The 17,807-nt window shown below is 39.0% G+C and overlaps 2 protein-coding genes across 4 annotated transcripts in view; both read left to right on the forward strand.

The window, feature by feature from the left end:
• SERPINB11 (serpin family B member 11) overlaps window positions 1-9,309 on the forward strand; it is a 59,718-nt gene extending 50,409 nt beyond the window's left edge. The window contains exons 6-8 of one of the 2 annotated variants that reach the window (XM_027576356.1): window positions 5,147-5,289; window positions 6,205-6,360; window positions 8,442-8,880. In XM_027576356.1, the coding sequence (XP_027432157.1) occupies window positions 5,147-5,289; window positions 6,205-6,360; window positions 8,442-8,846 (704 nt within the window). In that variant the 3' untranslated portion in view covers window positions 8,847-8,880. Of the gene's footprint in view, window positions 1-5,146; window positions 5,290-6,204; window positions 6,361-8,441 lie in introns of both variants that reach the window. The other variant, XM_027576355.2, reaches the window with a different exon arrangement.
• Window positions 8,578-17,807, forward strand: part of SERPINB7 (serpin family B member 7) — a 75,871-nt gene continuing 66,641 nt past the window's right edge. The window contains exons 1-2 of one of the 2 annotated variants that reach the window (XM_027576353.1): window positions 8,578-8,634; window positions 12,056-12,199. In XM_027576353.1, coding sequence (XP_027432154.1) covers window positions 12,098-12,199 — 102 coding nt within the window. In that variant the 5' untranslated portion in view covers window positions 8,578-8,634; window positions 12,056-12,097. Of the gene's footprint in view, window positions 8,635-8,921; window positions 9,024-12,055; window positions 12,200-17,807 lie in introns of those variants that run through there. The other variant, XM_027576352.1, reaches the window with a different exon arrangement.

The raw sequence follows: 17,807 nt of genomic DNA on the forward strand, positions 1-17,807 counted from the left end.
TATGTCTTTTGATAGATGGTTTTCAGATATTTGAAGTGTTTACCAAATTTTAACTAGTATCAATTATTTCAAATTTTATTTGTTGTTGATGTAGAAATATATAATTGACTTTCATATATTTACATTGCTGAATTCTCTTAATTCTGGTTTATAAATTATTTTAGATTTTCTATAAATATAATCATTTCCTCTTCAAACTTTCTTGCTTCTTTTCTTATTGTCTAGTGCCTGCAGTTGAATAGAAGTACTGATACTGGGTGTCCTTTTGTTATGTCTTGTTTCTGGATTTATATCTTGTTTCTGAATGGTTTTAATAATATATATTTAAGTATAATGTTTGTTGCAGGTGTTTTTATGAATATATTTTTTTCAGATTAAGGAAGTTTCTTTCTATTTCTGGTTTGCTAAGAATTTTTGGCACAAATGACTAACCATATTATATTAAAGCCTTTTCTAAATCTATTGAGCTATGATTTTTCTTCTTTACTAGACTAATTTAATAAATTACATTAATTGATTTTTGGTGTTAAACCAACCTTTTAGTCCTACAATAAACCAAACTTGGTCATGGTATATTATACTTTTTGTGTATCACTGGGTTTGATTTCATAATATTTTCCTTAGAGATTTTACACCTATGCTCATGAAAGAATTTGGCCTTAGTTTTTATTTATTGAAATATTCATGTTTCTCCTTTTTTTCTAATTTCCAAAAAAGAATTTATGTAAGGTTAGTATGCATTTTTCTCCTTTAAATATTTGGAAGAATTCACTGGTGACCCTCTATGCCTGGTGTTTTCTATGTAGGAATATTTTAATTAGAGATTTGATTTCTCTAGTAAATAGAGGCCTACATACATTTTCTGTTTTCTTTTTGTGTAAGTTTTTGAATTTTTTTTCAAGAAATATGTCCATTTTATCTGAATTTTCAAATGTATTAGCATAAAATTGCTCATAAGAGCCTTGTTTTTATCTTCTTAATGTCTTTTGGATATATAATGTCTTTTTATTCCTAGAAATCTAAATGGTGCATTTTTTCTTTTTCTTTTTTTTTTTTTTTTAAAATGACTTTATTTATTTTTTTTTTAAACTTTTTTTTTTTTTTAAGATTTTATTTATTTATTTGAGAGAGAGAGAATGAGAGATAGAGAGCACGAGAGGGAAGAGGGTCAGAGGGAGAAGCAGGCCTCCCGCTGAGCAGGGAGCCCGATGTGGGACTCGATCCCGGGACTCCAGGATCATGACCTGAGCCGAAAGCAGTCGCTTAACCAACTGAGCCACCCAGGCGCCCCTCTTTTTTTCTTAGTTAGACTTATAATGGATTTATAGTTTTTTAGTCTTTTCAAAGAATTGATTTCTATTTTCTCTAATATAGATTTTTTTTATTACATTAATATTTATGATTATCATTTATTTCCTTCTTCTTACTATCTTCATATTAAATTGCTATTCTTTTTCTAGTTTCTTGAGATGAACAATTGATTTTCAGACCATCTTTTTTTAATGTACACATTTAAGACAATGGCCTTCCTTCTAGGTATCACTTTAACTCCATCTCATAATTTTCCATTTGTTTTATTTCCACTATTATTCAGTCCAAAATATTTTCTAATTTTCATTGAGATTTCTTCTCTGAATCATGGGTTATTTAAAAGTGCTCTATTGATTTCCAAAAATTTGGAAATTTTCTAGTTGTTTTTTAGTTACTAATTTTTAATTCAGTTCTTTTGTAATCAAAGAACATAATAATTCAGTTATTTGAAATTTATTGAGACTTTTTTACAGCAAAATGTATGTTTCGATTTTGGTAAAATTTTCATGTGCACTTAAAGATAATGTGTATTCTTTAGTTATTGGGTGAGATGTTTAATTTTATAAGGCCAACTTTGTTAATTTTGATGTCTGTGTTTGCATATCCTTGCTTATTTTTTGTCTGCTTTTTTGTCATTTTCCGAGAAAGCTGTGTTAAAATCTTCCACTATGATTATGGATTTTTCTGTTTCTCCTTTTAGTTATGTCCAGTTTTGCTGTGCATATTTTGAAGCTGTGTTATTAGGTGCATAGATATTAAATTTTGTATCTTCTCAGTGGATCAGTTCTTTCTTCATTATGAAACACCTTTTCCACCTTGCCAGATCCTGAACTTCAATTATTTTTTCTTTAGCACTGAGAGACTATAAGTAGTTCTTAAATTCTTGGTTCACTTGCTGCTGTGTTTTTTCTTATCTAGGCTTGGGGCAACTTTTGAAACTTCATTATACTTTGAGGGAAAAATTGTCCAGAACTCTCTATTGAGCTCACCTGCCCAGGTTTTCTCCTGTCTCTGGGATCGTTACCCCTTCAGTGTTGGTTTCCTGCTTCTTTGAACTCTATTTTTGGTCTTCCCAACCCTCTCATGATGTTCTACTCAGCTTCTCTGTCTCTTTTAGTCACTTTCTGCTCAGATTTTTGCATCTCCATTGCTTATGATTAGCAGTTGCTTCAGAAACAGTGCAGTGTAGAACTTAAAAAAAAATGTATTCAGCTTTCCTTATGGTTCTTGCCAGGGATATTTGTCTGCCATAAACCACACTCTTGTTGACTAAAAAAATCTCTTTACATCATTTTTTTATCTTTTAATAATTTCTCTGTTGATCTTTTATTAATTTCCCCTCCTTTTTTTCTTACAGAAAATTTGTTGAAGGAAATAGATATTTGCCTGCATTTTCTCATAGTCTAGATGATGATGATTAGACCTTGAAATGTCATTTAATAATTTCTCCTGTTTTTATATTTCTCACGAGTTGGCAGTTAGACCTAGAAACTTGATAAGATTCTGGTGATTTTTGCTTGTGTGTTTGTTTTTTACCCTTGACAAATATGCTTCATTGGAGGTGTTGTGTTTCCATCAGGAAATAAATAATGTCTGGGCACCCTCCCTTTTGTATGACGCTAGTAGCCTTTGATGATAATTGCTTAGGTCCATTATTTCATTAGGGGTTATAAAGTTGTAGTATTCCAATTCTTGCATTACTTCTTTATAAGCTGGAATATTTCTACATAAGATACTTCTCCTCATAAATAAGTATTTGGTTATTCTAAGTACTGTTCATATGAGAAAAACAAAAAGAGAATGCTGGATTCTTTCTAATACCAATTTCAAAACTACCTTTTTTTTTTCCCTCTAGCATCCTTTGAAAATAGCCAATGAGTTTTATTTTTTTTTAAGACTTATTTATTTATTTGAGAAACAGGGGGAAGGCAGGGGCAGAGGGAGAGAGAATCTTAAGCAGACTCTGTACTGAGCATGGAGCCCATCATGGGGCTTGATCTCATAACCCTGAGATTACTATCTAAGCCAAAACCAGGAGTCAGTTGCTCAACCAATACCACCCAGGTGCCCCAACCAATGAGTTTACTTTTAAAATATCCTTATAAATTCATAATTTTAAACATTCTGAGGTGTTTCAATTTATTGGCCCCTTTTAGTCAGGGATCACATCTTTATATTGGCTTCTAAGTCCTTTTGACACTTCCATGCAGAATTTGATAGCTTCCTTGCCTTCCAGTTTGACCAGATGTTCCAGGCTCATGCCCTGCTCCTGACCTAGAATTACTTACTTCTCAAGGGGATCCTGAATCATTTTAAAGAGAAATGATATTTAGAGACCATAATCTGGGTACAAGAGTACTCAGTGATACTGGCTTGGTTATTGTTTATAGGCCTTCTCAGTGAATACATTTTTTTTAGATGAAATACAGCATAATTTCTTACTGATATGGCCAGTTCAAATTCAGATTCATAGGATTTTTACTTAACACGCCCCTTTTTATATCTATTTCTCTTTTATCTTGTGTCAAAAATCCCAGATTCCAGTGTCACCAATATTACTGCAAAATCACATCATTCAACATAAACACGGTCTCAAAGTAACAATACTAATAGAATGTAACAGTAGGTTAAGATATTTTTTGCAGTTCTTTCTGTCCTTAGGATATATCTACCCAACTAGAGATGTACAGATTACCATGTTGAAATAACCTGTCTCTGTGTGGTTGTGCCACCAACTCATTGTACCAGTAGTTTCTGAGGTTTATGAATGTAAACAATCATAATACTTGGTACAGGAAAGAATTAAGTTTATTAAGTAACAAAATTAGGGTGAAATAACATTAAAGTATTAAATTAGAGCTGATTGCATTTATGAAGAACATGTCAATTATTTATATTACTGAGCTTTATTCTTTATTCTCTTATTCTTTATCTTTATTCTCAGAGAAGAATAAAGACCATGTTTCTAACATATTTGTATCTTAACTATTTCACTTACCAGTGATGAACTCTCAACAGTATTTTGTTGATTGATGGATTGATAGATGTTATTCAAGCTTAGTAATAGGCGACCAGATTAAAATATGTATTTATTTAATTCTTTGTATTAAGTTAGAAAATTCTTGGAAAGGTCTACAAATTTTCAGATCTGTTACTTAGAACAGTAATGGAAAAATTAAGCTTAGAGTCTAATGTTCTGGATATCCCTATGTTTCCTGTTGTTAGATTATATTCCAAAAAGGTTTTATAAATTGCAGTGCACCAGAGTGCACCAAGAGGGCTTAGTGTTCAATCTGACTGGTATATCTAATTGTATATTTTTACAAATTCTGATTTTCAGATACGTATTTACTTTAAGTCTAGGTATATACTTGTGATACACTAATTGCTAGGACATTATAAGAACGAATGAGTCTTTTGAATACTTAAAATATTTGGATGTGGTGAGGTGCTGGTAAGTGTAAAGCCTGATAAATATTAGAAGGAAGCCATAAGAGATTATTTATATTTTCTTAAATAAGCAGTAATGTATAGGAAAGCATTGGCTATAACTAGGTATAAGACAAATTGATCATTAGCTAATATACTAAACTACTCTCTAGATGCCATCTTCTGATTAGAAATAACAAAGTATTCAATTCTTGGACATAAACTTCATTTGGCAAGGACAGCCTCGATGGCCAGAAGATAAAGTAGTTCTCCTGGTATCTCAAATTTATAACTAGCCTTAAAAAAGAAATGGTTCCAAATTTCTAGTGACTATTCAACTCTCTGTTACTAATAAACCCAAGTTCAGATCCAAATACATTATCTGTTTTTTTTATTATTATTAAAGGAAAAGTCACAAACCTCTTTGGAAAGGGAACAATTGACCCTTCTTGTGTAATGGTCCTGGTGAACGCCATATATTTCAAAGGACAATGGCAAAATAAGTTCCAGGAAAGAGAGACAGTTCAAACCCCTTTTCAGCTAAGTGAGGTAAGTATTTTGTTTTCAGACTGATGATAAATTCCGAAGAATGCAATAATCATTTAAGGACGGTTTAGAAAGTTTTAGTGAAAGTACTGGTCTAGGTTTCCATAGGTTTCTTTAATTGTGTCTTTTATGAATTTTATTTTCATATTTCCTCATGAGGTGACAGTAACCTTCCTCACAGGGCACTGAACCAGAGCCTTTGGACGTGGGGGCCGCCCTGGGAGAGAAGAGAGCATGCTCTCTCCTCACTGTTCCCTGTCCACACATTCTTCCCACGTGTGCTGTGGCTGTTTTCTCAGCACAACAAAACCGTCTAAATTATTCTTCTCCTAGAGAGTCTCCAATTGGATTAAAAAAGAAAATGATCCTATGATGTCATTTTTCACATAAATCACTTTAGATGGTAATGTTAGCTTTGTTTTGGGGAAACATTATTGTTACTATACATATTATTATACATATATATTTTATATATAGATGATTATATATGTTATTTGAACTAGTTAGGCTCTAACAGTGACTTATTTTAAAATAAAAAATAACCTTTGCAAAGGAAAGTAATAAAGGGTTACTTTATTGTTTATATTTTCCCCATGCCTTTAGTTTTTTTTTTTTAATTTTATTTATTTGACAGAGAGAGACACAGCGAGAGAGGAAACACAAGCAGGGGGACTGGGAGAGGGAGAAGCAGGCTTCCTGCAGAGCAGGGAGCCCGATGCAGGGCTCGATCCCAGGTACCTGGGACCATGACCTTAGTGAAGGCAGACGCTTAATGACTGAGCCACCCAGGTGCCCCATCCTTGCCTTTAGTGTTAATGCAAATATTCATCTTAGGCAAAAAAAAAAATCATTGTACATACATGTTCACGCATATATGTAACTATTCTACCTAATTACAATCTTTTTTTAAAAAAATAGGGTAAAAGCGTATTTGTGGAAATGATGTATCAAACTGGAACATATAAATTAGCCTTCATAAAGGAACCGCAAATGCAAGTTCTTGAGCTGCCCTATGTTAACAACAAACTAAGCATGATTATTCTGCTTCCAGTAGGCACGGCCAGTCTAGAACAGGTAAAGAATGCTAATGTGCAGAGAAAGCATGTGTGCTCACACCCACCCTCCCAACTCTGTGTACCCCATGATGCTAGTGTGGTCAGCCCCGAATTCAGTCACATTCTGGGTTCAGTGGGATTGCCCCAGGGGCTGTGAGAGGGACCCTGGTCCCTGCCCTCAGGACAGTATATTTTGGGGGAATAATCCATTCTTATATCAAAGAAGGCACAAGGAGGCCAAAGTGCCATCTTGTACAAATATCACACCTACTGGTTACTTGACACTTGGGAAACATGATTCTGTAGTAGTGAAACTGTAATGCTGCTTAGGGTCTTAGTCCACCGAAATCTGTTTAAGCCATCTTCCCTCTCAGGAGCAGTTTTTCCAGCCCAAATATGACACGCTTTCATGAGCTAGCCACCTTTATTAGCATCCTGGTTTTGTGGGGGAAATGAGTGCCATAGCCCCTGAGAACAGGTCATGGTGGTGGCAGGAGTTTGGGTCTAAGCCCCTCTCCCTGGCTGTAGCCAATGCTGCCCGGCACAGAAGCAGGCAAGCCACTGATAAAGAGTAACTACACTTCCTCCCCGGCCTTGCTGGGACTTCCCAGTGCTCTGCTGGAAGGACAACACTTTCTTGGGAGACCAGCTGTGCTTCTGGGATCTTGGGGAAGCTGACCTATGCCCACGGTTGGGATGGCCACAGTCAGGGCTTTCTAAGTCAGGGAGTACCTGCTTGAGGTTAAACAATGTGGCACATGTGGGTGGGGGATAGGGAAGGTTTCTTGAAACACCTGAGTTGGGATGTATGCATTTGGACCTCTAGGAAGAGAAGCATTGCCATGGCCATGAGAACTGGTGTGGCCAATTCAGAGGGGCTTGGACTTCTGGTTGCCTGTGGTGGGCTGCCGTGGGATGATATTTGGAGGCAGATAGCATTTTGAAAGCAGTTTAGAAGAGGTCTTTATCAGCTTGTGATACATTCATTTATTTGTTCATTTATTCATTTATATACCAAACATTGAGTGTTTACTCTATGCTGAGAATTCTAGGGGGTTCTAGAACACCAACAAATGCGTGGTTCCAATACAGAGTTCTAAATATCATGTAACAAATGCCATGATAAACTGCCGAAAGTCCTGGGGAAGTAGAGAGAGTAGAGGGTAGAGAATGAGGAAATCAGGAAGGCTCCTCACAGAATAATCTCGATGCCTCACTGGAGAAGTAGAAGTTGAATAGGTGGAACAAGCCTAGTCTGTTGTTCTCACCAGAGCAAAGAGCACATGCCAATGCCTTAGGGGTATGAGGCCGCGAAGTGGATTTGTGATATGACGTCATGGTAACTTGGATTAGGGCAGAAAAGGACGAAAGGAAAAGATAGAAAAACCACCTTTACTTTATGTCTGATTGTATATTGTCAGGATGGAGAGAAGGTGACCAAAAGTTTTCAACTTTCATATTTGAATGATGGGGTTTTGGATGCCGTTTTGGAGCCGTGGGGAGGGCTGGCTGGAGGGTTTCAAATGCCTAAGGGGAGAGCTTACACAAAATTGTAGCACTGGGTGGAGGATGAGAAGCTGGGATGTGAGGCTGCATGGCCAGGTGGAGGCATAAAGGGGCGTGTAGAGCTGAGCTTCCAGGGAATAGCGGAGAAGGAACGGAGGGAAGTGAAGCAGAGCAGAGCAAGGGGGTGCTGGCGTCACAGAAGCAAGTTCATAAAAGAGGGTGCAACAAAATGTTTCAGGCTTGAGAACCAAGGAGAAATGGCGAATTCACCCAGGACACACCTGGACTCCAGAGGCAAGAGAGGGAGTATAGGTGGAGCCTACACACTGAGGGAGTTAAGGCAGAAGACCGTAGGACACACATTTGAGGCACTGACTTATGAAACACGGACCAAAGGTAGACAGTAGGACAGGGAAGGTGTGGCTGAGTGTGAGATTCTGTTTCTTTTTTCCAGATGGGGCTGGAACACATTTTCAAAGTAGAAAAGAAAGCGATACATTGAATAATTCACATTGGGAATTATAAAACAAACAGCATTTAATGCAGAGAGCACGCATTTGGCTCATGTGGACCCATCTGTGTTCTGTCTCTCAGGTAGAGAAGCAGCTGAACACGAAGACGTTTCACGAGTGGACCAGCTCTGCTAACATGGTGGAGAGGGAAGTTGAAGTACACATCCCCAGATTCAAACTTGCAATCAAGTATGAGCTGAGTTCCCTGCTAAATTCCCTGGGCATGACGGATATCTTCAACGAGATCAAAGCTGACCTTTCTGGAATATCATCAGGTGATGGCCTGTATTTATCAAAGGTCATCCACAAGTCCTATGTGGATGTCAACGAAGAGGGCACCGAGGCGGCAGCAGCCACAGGGGACAGCTTCCTTGTGAAAAGACTCCCCATCCGGGCTCGGTTCCTGGCGAACCACCCATTCCTGTTCTTCATAAGGCACAGCCATACCAACACGATCCTCTTCTGTGGCAAGCTTGCCTCTCCCTAAACAAACGGGCTTGAGCAAGGCTCAGAGGAGGGGCAGGGACAAACCCATGACTAAAAGCAGTTCATCCCCCACATACCTCTGTACCTCACTTCACTCATCTGCAAAATGGGTCTGGGATCTCTCTCAACCTGTACCTTGAATTGGTGAACCTTAAGATTATGGAAATCATGGAAGAAGGTACATTTACAAAAAAGTTCCTCTAGTCCTCTTATCTTTGGAGCCTCATTTAAGTGCTATCTGGGTGACATAATCAAGTCAGTGAGACTAATTTTAAAGGGTTAGATTTGTTTGACTTCTGTATATCCATAAGCTCTTGAAAAAGTGACCAATCTACCTTCAGAAAACCAATTCGAGGACTTCAACTGTGGTGGGATTTTTAAATATTGTAATTTTCCTTGCATGCATAGATACAACATCATGAATTTTAGTTCAAAATTCTGTATTCGCTATAATAAATACATAAAATGCCTTCAATTCTTTAAAGATTTTTAATATACCACAGCAATTAAATGACTTATGAACGGAGATGAATAAGGAGCAGTCTAATTCAGTGAACATTTTCATGGAATTTTTGGCCCAATATTTTCAGTCCTAAATTGAATTATAGATTTTTCTTTTTGCCTCCCTCCCTCCCTTCCTTTGTTCCTTCCTTTCCTTTCCTTCATTCATTTTCCTCTGTCCTTCCTTTCCTCCCTCCCACTTCTCCTACCTTCCTCTCTCTCCCTCCCTCCCTCTCTCTTTTTTTTTCAATAATGCAGTGAGTAGAAGTTCAGAATAGCAAAAAACAGAAATCAGATTTTTATTAAAAAGGGATTTTTATTTTTAAAATTTGAAAAAACTTCTTAAAAAGAAATCCTTATTTTCTACTCAAGAAAACATGAGGTGATAATCAGATAATAAAGGCCATGATACATTTATTGCCTTCTCAGTGCCCTCTTGGTAAGTACTTCCTTCCAGAACTCTGTCAGAGATGTGAGCAAAGCAGAGGGGAATCCCCTCAATTCTTTCTTCCCTAACCCTATCTTGGAAGAGGCAGTCTAAAATCAGCCACTGCTTCACTCCCGAGGTGCTGGGACACCCTCTTTTACTATTGACAGTGGGGGTAGCTGATAATAGCTTTTCTTTCCCATCAGGGCACTGAAGGGTGGGGCTGACTTTACTCTCTAATAATAAAGATAAAGTAGCTGTACGTGCTATTCTAGTGATCCTTTATAAGCTCATGCTTTATAAGCCACCTTGGCCTACTTCACAGAATACCCCAGTAGTCCCCGGGCACAGTGGGTTTAACTGTGGAACAATGGAGAGACTTGAAGCAACAGTGATGGGTGGAGAAAAATAAGAGTTGTATCTTGGCATCTACTTCTCACTTTAATCATCCTGAAGAGACAGTGAATGGAACCAGTCCAGTGAATGCTGGGTGCTTCGACATGAACCTGGCATGTGCTGTGCAGGAGCACGGAGGTATCACATGGACCAAGCGCCTTGGGCATGACCATAGCCGCGCTGCATGGCACTCATTTGGCTTGGCCTCCATCTGTTAAAAAGACTCAGAATGACTGCCCATTCCCAGGATGCAGTCATAGAACCTTAGAGTCCTCTTGAAGGGATGAGAACTGAGCTGATGGTCATCATTTCGAGTCAAAGCAGAGAACACTTCACACAGATGGGCCTTCAGAAGTACCAGTGTGGGTGCTGAGCTAGGAAAGGAGGACTTGGAGAGACAGCAACTAAATCAGCCCCTGAGAGCACACTGGGAGGGGCGCTAGAGTCAGGATCCTGAGCCTCTTTGTAGGATGGAGCCAAGAGCTTTTTAGGGCACCCAGCTGGGATGGGGAGAGCACGGCTATTTTCACTTTTCAAAGAGCTAATGTTATATGTCAATTATATCTCAAAGAAAATATGGGCATGGGACCTGGATAGACAAGACATTTCTCCAAAGAAGACATCCAAATGGCCAACAGGTACATGAAAAGATATTCAATATCACTAACTATCAGGAAAATGCAAATCAAAACCACAATGAGGTATCACCTCACACTTGTTAGGAAAAGAAAAAGACAGAACAAGTGTTGGCAAGGATGTAAATAAAAAGGAACCCTTATGCATTGTCAGTGAGAATGTAAATTGGTTCAGCCATTACTGACCACTGTACAGAGGTTCCTCAGAAAATTAAAAATAGGACTACTATATGATCCAGCAATCTCGTTTCTGAGTACATATCCAGTGAAAATGAAATCAGTATATGGAAGAGAGATCTGCACTCCCATGTTTATTGCAGCATTATTCACAATAGCCAAGAGAGGAAAACAACCCAACTGTCCATCACTTAGAGCCACGAAACTATTCAATATTACACCATGCTGGAGAAGACATGTCCATATACGTCTGTCTAATCAGATAGGAGGTACAGCACAAAGAGTGACCCCTAATGTAAACTGTGGATTTTAGTTAATAACAATGTATCTAAGTAATTACCAATTTAATAATAATAGTAAATGTATTGGCTCATTGGTTACTGTAACAAATGTATGACATTAATGCCAGATGTTAATAATGGGGAATTTGGGAGGGGCCCCAAAGGAGGTAAGTGGGAAGTCTTTTTGCTCAATTTTTCTATAAACCTAAAACCGCTCCAAAAAAGTTAAAGACTATAATTTTTTTTAAAAAGGAAGTAGGGAGGAAAAATCTCCTGTAGCTGGATTTCAAAAACAAAAAAGTCTTTACTTTTTTCTTAGATGTTTTTGATAGTCTTTTTTTCCACTTCTGTCAGTTTTATTCCCTTTCATACTTAAAAGCTCTTCTGAGTTTGTTAGTGGTCTTTTTTCCCCTTCTTATTTCAAGAACACTGAGCCTCCAGATGAGTGTTTGATATACACAATGTCACAGCGACTCATACCGAATTACTGCTTTCCTAACCACGTTCACAACCACACCTCAATGCACAGGGAAGCCTGGTATTTCCCCATGGCCAGTAAATAGCATCAAACCAAAATCTGAGTCATTGTGCATCAGTGGGGCATACAACGTCAAACTTTTCTTGGGTCTCTTTGCTCTGAGTGGCCTCCTCCATGTGAAATTGCTGCAAAATTAAAAGGCAAAGTGAGAAAAAATCACCACCTCGATAGTGGTCCAGAGAGATTTGTCTGTGTATTTACTGGTAAGTATAGCTCTTTCCCTTTACTTCTAAATCTGTCATTTTTTTTTCTCAGAAATTTTCAGGAGCAGAATGGAATGGCAGAAATGAAGACTTAATGGAGACCACCTTGGAGGGAAATCCCCACCCTCAAACTTCTGTATTGAGGAATCTAGCTCCTTCTCCCTGTGCCTGGATTAATGGGGTGACTATAATCCTGGTATGACTGGCTCAGGCGTGGCTTACTTCTGTTGCCCTTGTGTGATAATCAGTAGCTTCCTATTTCACACTCAAAAGTGTCCTGGTTTGGATGATTAGTTATATGGCTTTCCCACGTTACTGGTACTGGATATTATGTCATGGTCTGAGGTCATCCTATCGAGTTAGTTACCTAAGGCAACAGAGAAGGAGCTGCTGGTAGGAGGCTCCAGTTCTCCTGGTAACAATAACACTGATGCTTGACCAGCTCTCAATCTTTGCCTTAGTGTCCCACGTTCCTTTGATTCTCTTCCTGAGAGTGCCATCCCTCTTCTTACTCTGGGGTCTTTCTGGGGGTAGTTACTCATTGTATGTCTTATTCTGGGAGAAGCTTCTCCTTTTATTTCTTTCCATTGGTGGCACTTGTTTCTTCTTTGTGTCAGTAGAGAAAGCAGAGCTCAATGGGGGCACCCAGGCTACCCTCAACCAGACCCAAAAAGGCACATATACCTCCAGCCAACACCAGATTTGCTGCCCAAGAGTGAGTCACTTTAAAAGACTTTTGTCATTTCATCATTCATTGATACCCTGGTTTATTTCTTGAAGAAATATTTCTTGAGCATCTACTAAGTTCTAGGCCCCATATTAAACCATATGTATATATAACGAATACCAAAAAAGTCTCAATACTTGTCTTCATGAACAGAGAAGACAGACTTCAGAACAGTAATGACACCTGGGTGCTGGGCACTGTGAGAAGGCTGTTACAGGCAAGGACAAGTGATGAGGATGGAGTTACGGGGTGGGGGCCTCCAAGTGGGGAGCCCTGTAGCCATTTCAGGGAATGAGGACTTTCTTCTGAGAAAAATGACTTGATCAGATTAGCATTCTGGAAACATCACTTGGGCTTCCAGATGGCCATCTTTATAGTGGGAAAGATGCATTACAAGCTACATAAAATACATCACAAAGGAGCATTTTCCATGTTAATAATCATTTTGGCAGAACTAGAAGAGTTTAGAGGTGTAGGCACAATGACTGCTCATGGTTTATTTTGGTTATATATAGATAGCATCTTTGACAATTTCGGTGTAATAGTGAAGGTGCCATTGAGATGCTAAACTGGGTGATGGAATTGTCCAGTAATGTGGATGTGAGTCAGAGTCACCCACCCACAACAGCTCTGAGATGTCCATGCCAAGAATTCCCCGGTCTAGTCCCCAAGCATCTTTGACTATCAACGTGGAAAAGACTGTGTTAAGAGGCAATAAGGTTATTGGCTGACATTTACCAGACTGGGATTTGGCAGGGTTTCCAGGTTCTACATGTGATCTATGGAATTTTTTTTTTTTAAATACTCCTTTCTGTTAACGAAATCTTTGTAAGGTCTTATAGAGCGTACACTGGACTAACAGACTCTTTCTGCACTTGATCTCACTGGTTGTTGTGGGTCCTTCAGAATCCCCCTACTTCCATAGTGCCCCACATCCTCTCTGAGATTCCCCACTATTCCCTTCCTTGTGGTTGGATAAGTGTGGAATCTGCTCCCCTCTCTGGTGCCCCAGAAGCCACCTGTGATGTCACCAACAGGTCTGCGGAAGTGCTACCCTCTGTTGGTGCTGTGTCCAGAACTGCATTGGATCAAGTGTCCTTGAGTTCCTGGATCTGCTGCTTCTGCCCCAGTGGGCCCAAGAATTTCATGTGAGGAGACAGTGCAGCGCTTGCAGTGGAAGCTGGGGTCGGAAAACTCTTGCTACCTGTGTGCTGTATCCCATCATCATTCCCAAGCAGGGCTGTGTTGCTCTGCCAGTCTTGTTCAAGGATGATGCAGAGGCTATTTGAACTGTCCCATGAAGCTTTTCTGCCCTGGGACTCAGACTCAGGTATGAGGGAACATGGCCTGAGCATACAGGGGGGCTGCTTGTACAATTGTCCTTTATCTGAGAACCTGAGCCACTGTCCTTGGGTCATGGACGCCCCAACTCTCCTCCTGAACATGAATTCTTTCCAGGATGCTCCCTGGTTCCTCATGCAGATAGGCTCCAGTCGGCTCCCTTATCACTTCTTCGTATGTGTCCATGCCACCCAAATTCCTGTGTGGGCCACAGGTCCATCTGGGACCCTGGCCACGTTCCTAGTCTTCACTTCCAGATGTCAGCCTCCAAACTTCTAACTTGCAACCTTATTACACGCTTGCAATCCCTCTTCTCTATTTTGCTTTTCCCCTTAGCACTTACCACTCTCATATATTTTATTTGTTTATTTTGTTTATTGACAGTCTCTCTCCTCTAGTATGTGAACGTCATAAGGGCCATTTTTTTTTTTTAATCTTTTTTGGCTGTCTCAGTGCCAATAAGGCCTAGAGCATAATAGTTGCTCAATAGATATCAGTTGAATCAGTTAAGGAATTAATTCCTTAAATACTTCAGTGTTCTGAGTGTCTACTATGTTCAGCATTCATTGGTCTGAGTGATATATGCTAGATGGGGACTAATGCAGTGAACTTGGCCCAGAGCTCATCTGACAATTCTAATAGGATTGTTCTATAGTTAAATGAAGGTGACCCCAGGCTACAATGTGGAAAAACATTTTGTTTCTGCATTCACAATCTCTTCGGATAAAGAAGATGAAAGAGCCTATATACTCCCACATGAGATGGTTTAAGATACACTTTGTGTTGAGCTGGGTTCCCCAGAACATCTAAGCCACAGTTTAGGAGACTCAGTGACCACTTAGGTCAGCTGACCCACTGCAGTGATGCTTACAAGTGGAAGAGAAAGTCTAACCTGTCTGAGTTCAAGGTGTTGATACATTGGGAGCTGAACAGTTTAGTGGTTGCCAGCTTGTTAGGATACCACTCAAATTAACTAAAATTGTTAAGGATGGTCAAGAGTCTTCTGGCATCTCCAAAACAAAGTGTCATCGTGTTATATAATGTAACCAGATTTTCCAATTACAGCTAAATTTTATTCAGCTTTTATACTAAGTTACAACCTCTTTGTTAACCACTGTGTCTTGGGTTCCTCCTGATGGTTGAGACAATAACATGAGGTGCATATAAAACATAATCTGTGCTTGTGGGAGACCATGATGACAACAATGGCAATTAGAACTAACATTTATTGAGGCATTACTATATGCCAGGCACCATTTTAAGTATTTTACCAGTTTGATCTCCACAAATGTATGTGAGGACACTTGGTTACTTGGACTGAGACTTAGAGAATGTCAGTAACCTGCCCAAAGTCCCACTGTTGGTAGTAGAGCCAAGATTTGAGCCCAAGCAGCTTGACTTCAGAGTCTGTGTTCTGTCCTCTGCACCGTTGTTATAACGGCACTTGGTACTTTTGTGAAAGTTGGAGGGAGCGTTAGATTGGCAATTTAGAGGCCTGGGTTCTACCTCTGCGTCTGCCACAGCTCCTCTTAAACTGGGTAATCCCTAAACACTGAGCTGACTGACACTTGCTTAAGGGCTGTAGATGTGTTGCTGCAGCTCCCTGTCCCATCACTAGATGGCAGACGTGGTGGGAGGGAGCGGAGGGTGTGGTAGATGTATAGCATTTAATTTGTAAATCTCGTCTTGTATCCTACTGGTAAAGTAGTTTATGGGCTATTTCAGTCAGGCAATATAAATATTTATTATGTTTATACTCATTACATTTCTGTCAGTTTGTATTTAATAGTTCCATTTGTCCTGTTTGTTCAATGTATACAGTAGCTACAAAAGGAACATAAATCAGATAGCAGGGAATTTGGCTGCCTTATTCATGACAATGACTACAACAGTATCTGGCCTATAATCAGGACTCAGCAATATTTGAGATTTTCTTTTCTTTTTTCATGTTGTAAGGATTTCATTTTCCTTTTTGTTTGGAACAAATGTTAGTGTTATAGAAAAGTTGCAAACATATTGCAAAGATTTGCCTTATATCCCTCACTCCATTTCCCGTAATGTTAACATCTTACATTACCTTAGTAGAGAGATCACGAATAAAAAAATTGACATTGGTACAGCCTTATTGACTAAACTACAAACCTTATTTGAATTTTACCCATTTTTTCTACTAATGTCCTTTTTCTGTTCTGGGACCATACTCTTCAGGGTTTCACCTTGCATTTAGTTATTATTTTTCTTAGTCTCCTCCAGTCTGTGAAAGTTCCTTGGTTTTTCTTGGTGTTTTGTGACCTTGACAGTTTTTATTGATCCATTCATTTACAGAATGTCCATTAGTTTGGATCTGTCCAATGTATTCTCCTAATTGGAGTGAGATGATGTATCTTGGGCAAGAAAACCAGAAGAATGATGCTGTGTCCTTGTCTGTGCACCACATCTGGGTGTTCATGATATTGATACGTCTTACTGCTGGTGACGTTTACCTCGATCACTTGGATAATGTGATGATTGCTAGGTTTCTCCATTGTAAAGTTACTTTTTTATACCATTGTAGTTAATAAATACCTTTGAGGAGAGTTTTTGAAGACAATGCAAATCTTGTATCTCCTCAAACTTTGCCCACAAAGTTTAGTGTTTTTTCTGCTCTCCATTACTCACTCTGTTATCCACTTGGCCAAATTGTTGTACTCTTGGCCTTATTTTTCATTCTTATATGACTCCTGGGTACTTACAATGGAGTGTGGATAAGAGACATTGGAATATGCATATACTACTACTTATTGACTGGTTCAGATAAAGTTTTTTTTACTGATGTATAATTAAATTATTAAATTCCCCAACTGGACCTGTCTAGACCCCACTTTGGATATTTTTAAAGTGAGAAATTATGCTCTGAAAAAAATATTGGAAGCAAATTTCAACAGTAATTAATGGAATAGGATCTACCCTCTTAAATCCATTGAAAATGTAAAGAGACATTGTATTTATAAAAATTTATCCAGTGGTAGAAACATTAGAAATTATAGGTAATCATAAAGAAAAAAAACTCATTAATTCTTCCCTTAACTCTAACCTTTGTTAAGATTATGCCAATATCCTTCAGAATTTTCATATATATATATTTAAATTTCTATTTTAAAAAAGATCATATTGCATGTCATGTTAAACCTAATTTATGTACTTACTATGTTAAGTAATTCTTTTTTTTTTTTAAAGATTTTATTTATTTGGCAGGGAGAGACACAGCGAGAGAGGGAACACAAGCCGGGGAAGTGGGGGAGGGAGAAGCAGGCTTCCCGCTGAGCAGGGAGCCAGATGCGGGGCTCCATCCCAGGACCCTGGGACCATGACCTGAGCCGAAGGCAGACGCTTAACAACTGAGCCACCCAGGCGCCCCACACTGTGCTGTTCTTAAGAATTATTTAACATAGGGGCGCCCCACACTGTGCTGTTCTTAAGAATTATTTAACATAGGGGCGCCTGGGTGGCTCAGTTGTTAAGCGTCTGCCTTCGGCTCAGGTCATGGTCCCAGGGTCCTGGGATGGAGCCCCGCATCGGGCTCCCCGGTCTGCAGGAATCCTGCTTCTCCCCCTCCCACTCTCCCTGCTTGTGTTCCCTCTCTTGCTGTGTTTCTCTCTGTCAAATAAACAAAATCTTAAAAAAAAAAAAAAGAACAGCACAGTATTCATTTACAGGATATAGCAGGATTTTATAAATAATTCCTTCTTATTGTATA

This window comes from Zalophus californianus, chromosome 14 (assembly GCF_009762305.2).
Source record: "Zalophus californianus isolate mZalCal1 chromosome 14, mZalCal1.pri.v2, whole genome shotgun sequence".
In the NCBI taxonomy this organism is placed as follows: Eukaryota; Metazoa; Chordata; class Mammalia; order Carnivora; family Otariidae; genus Zalophus; species Zalophus californianus.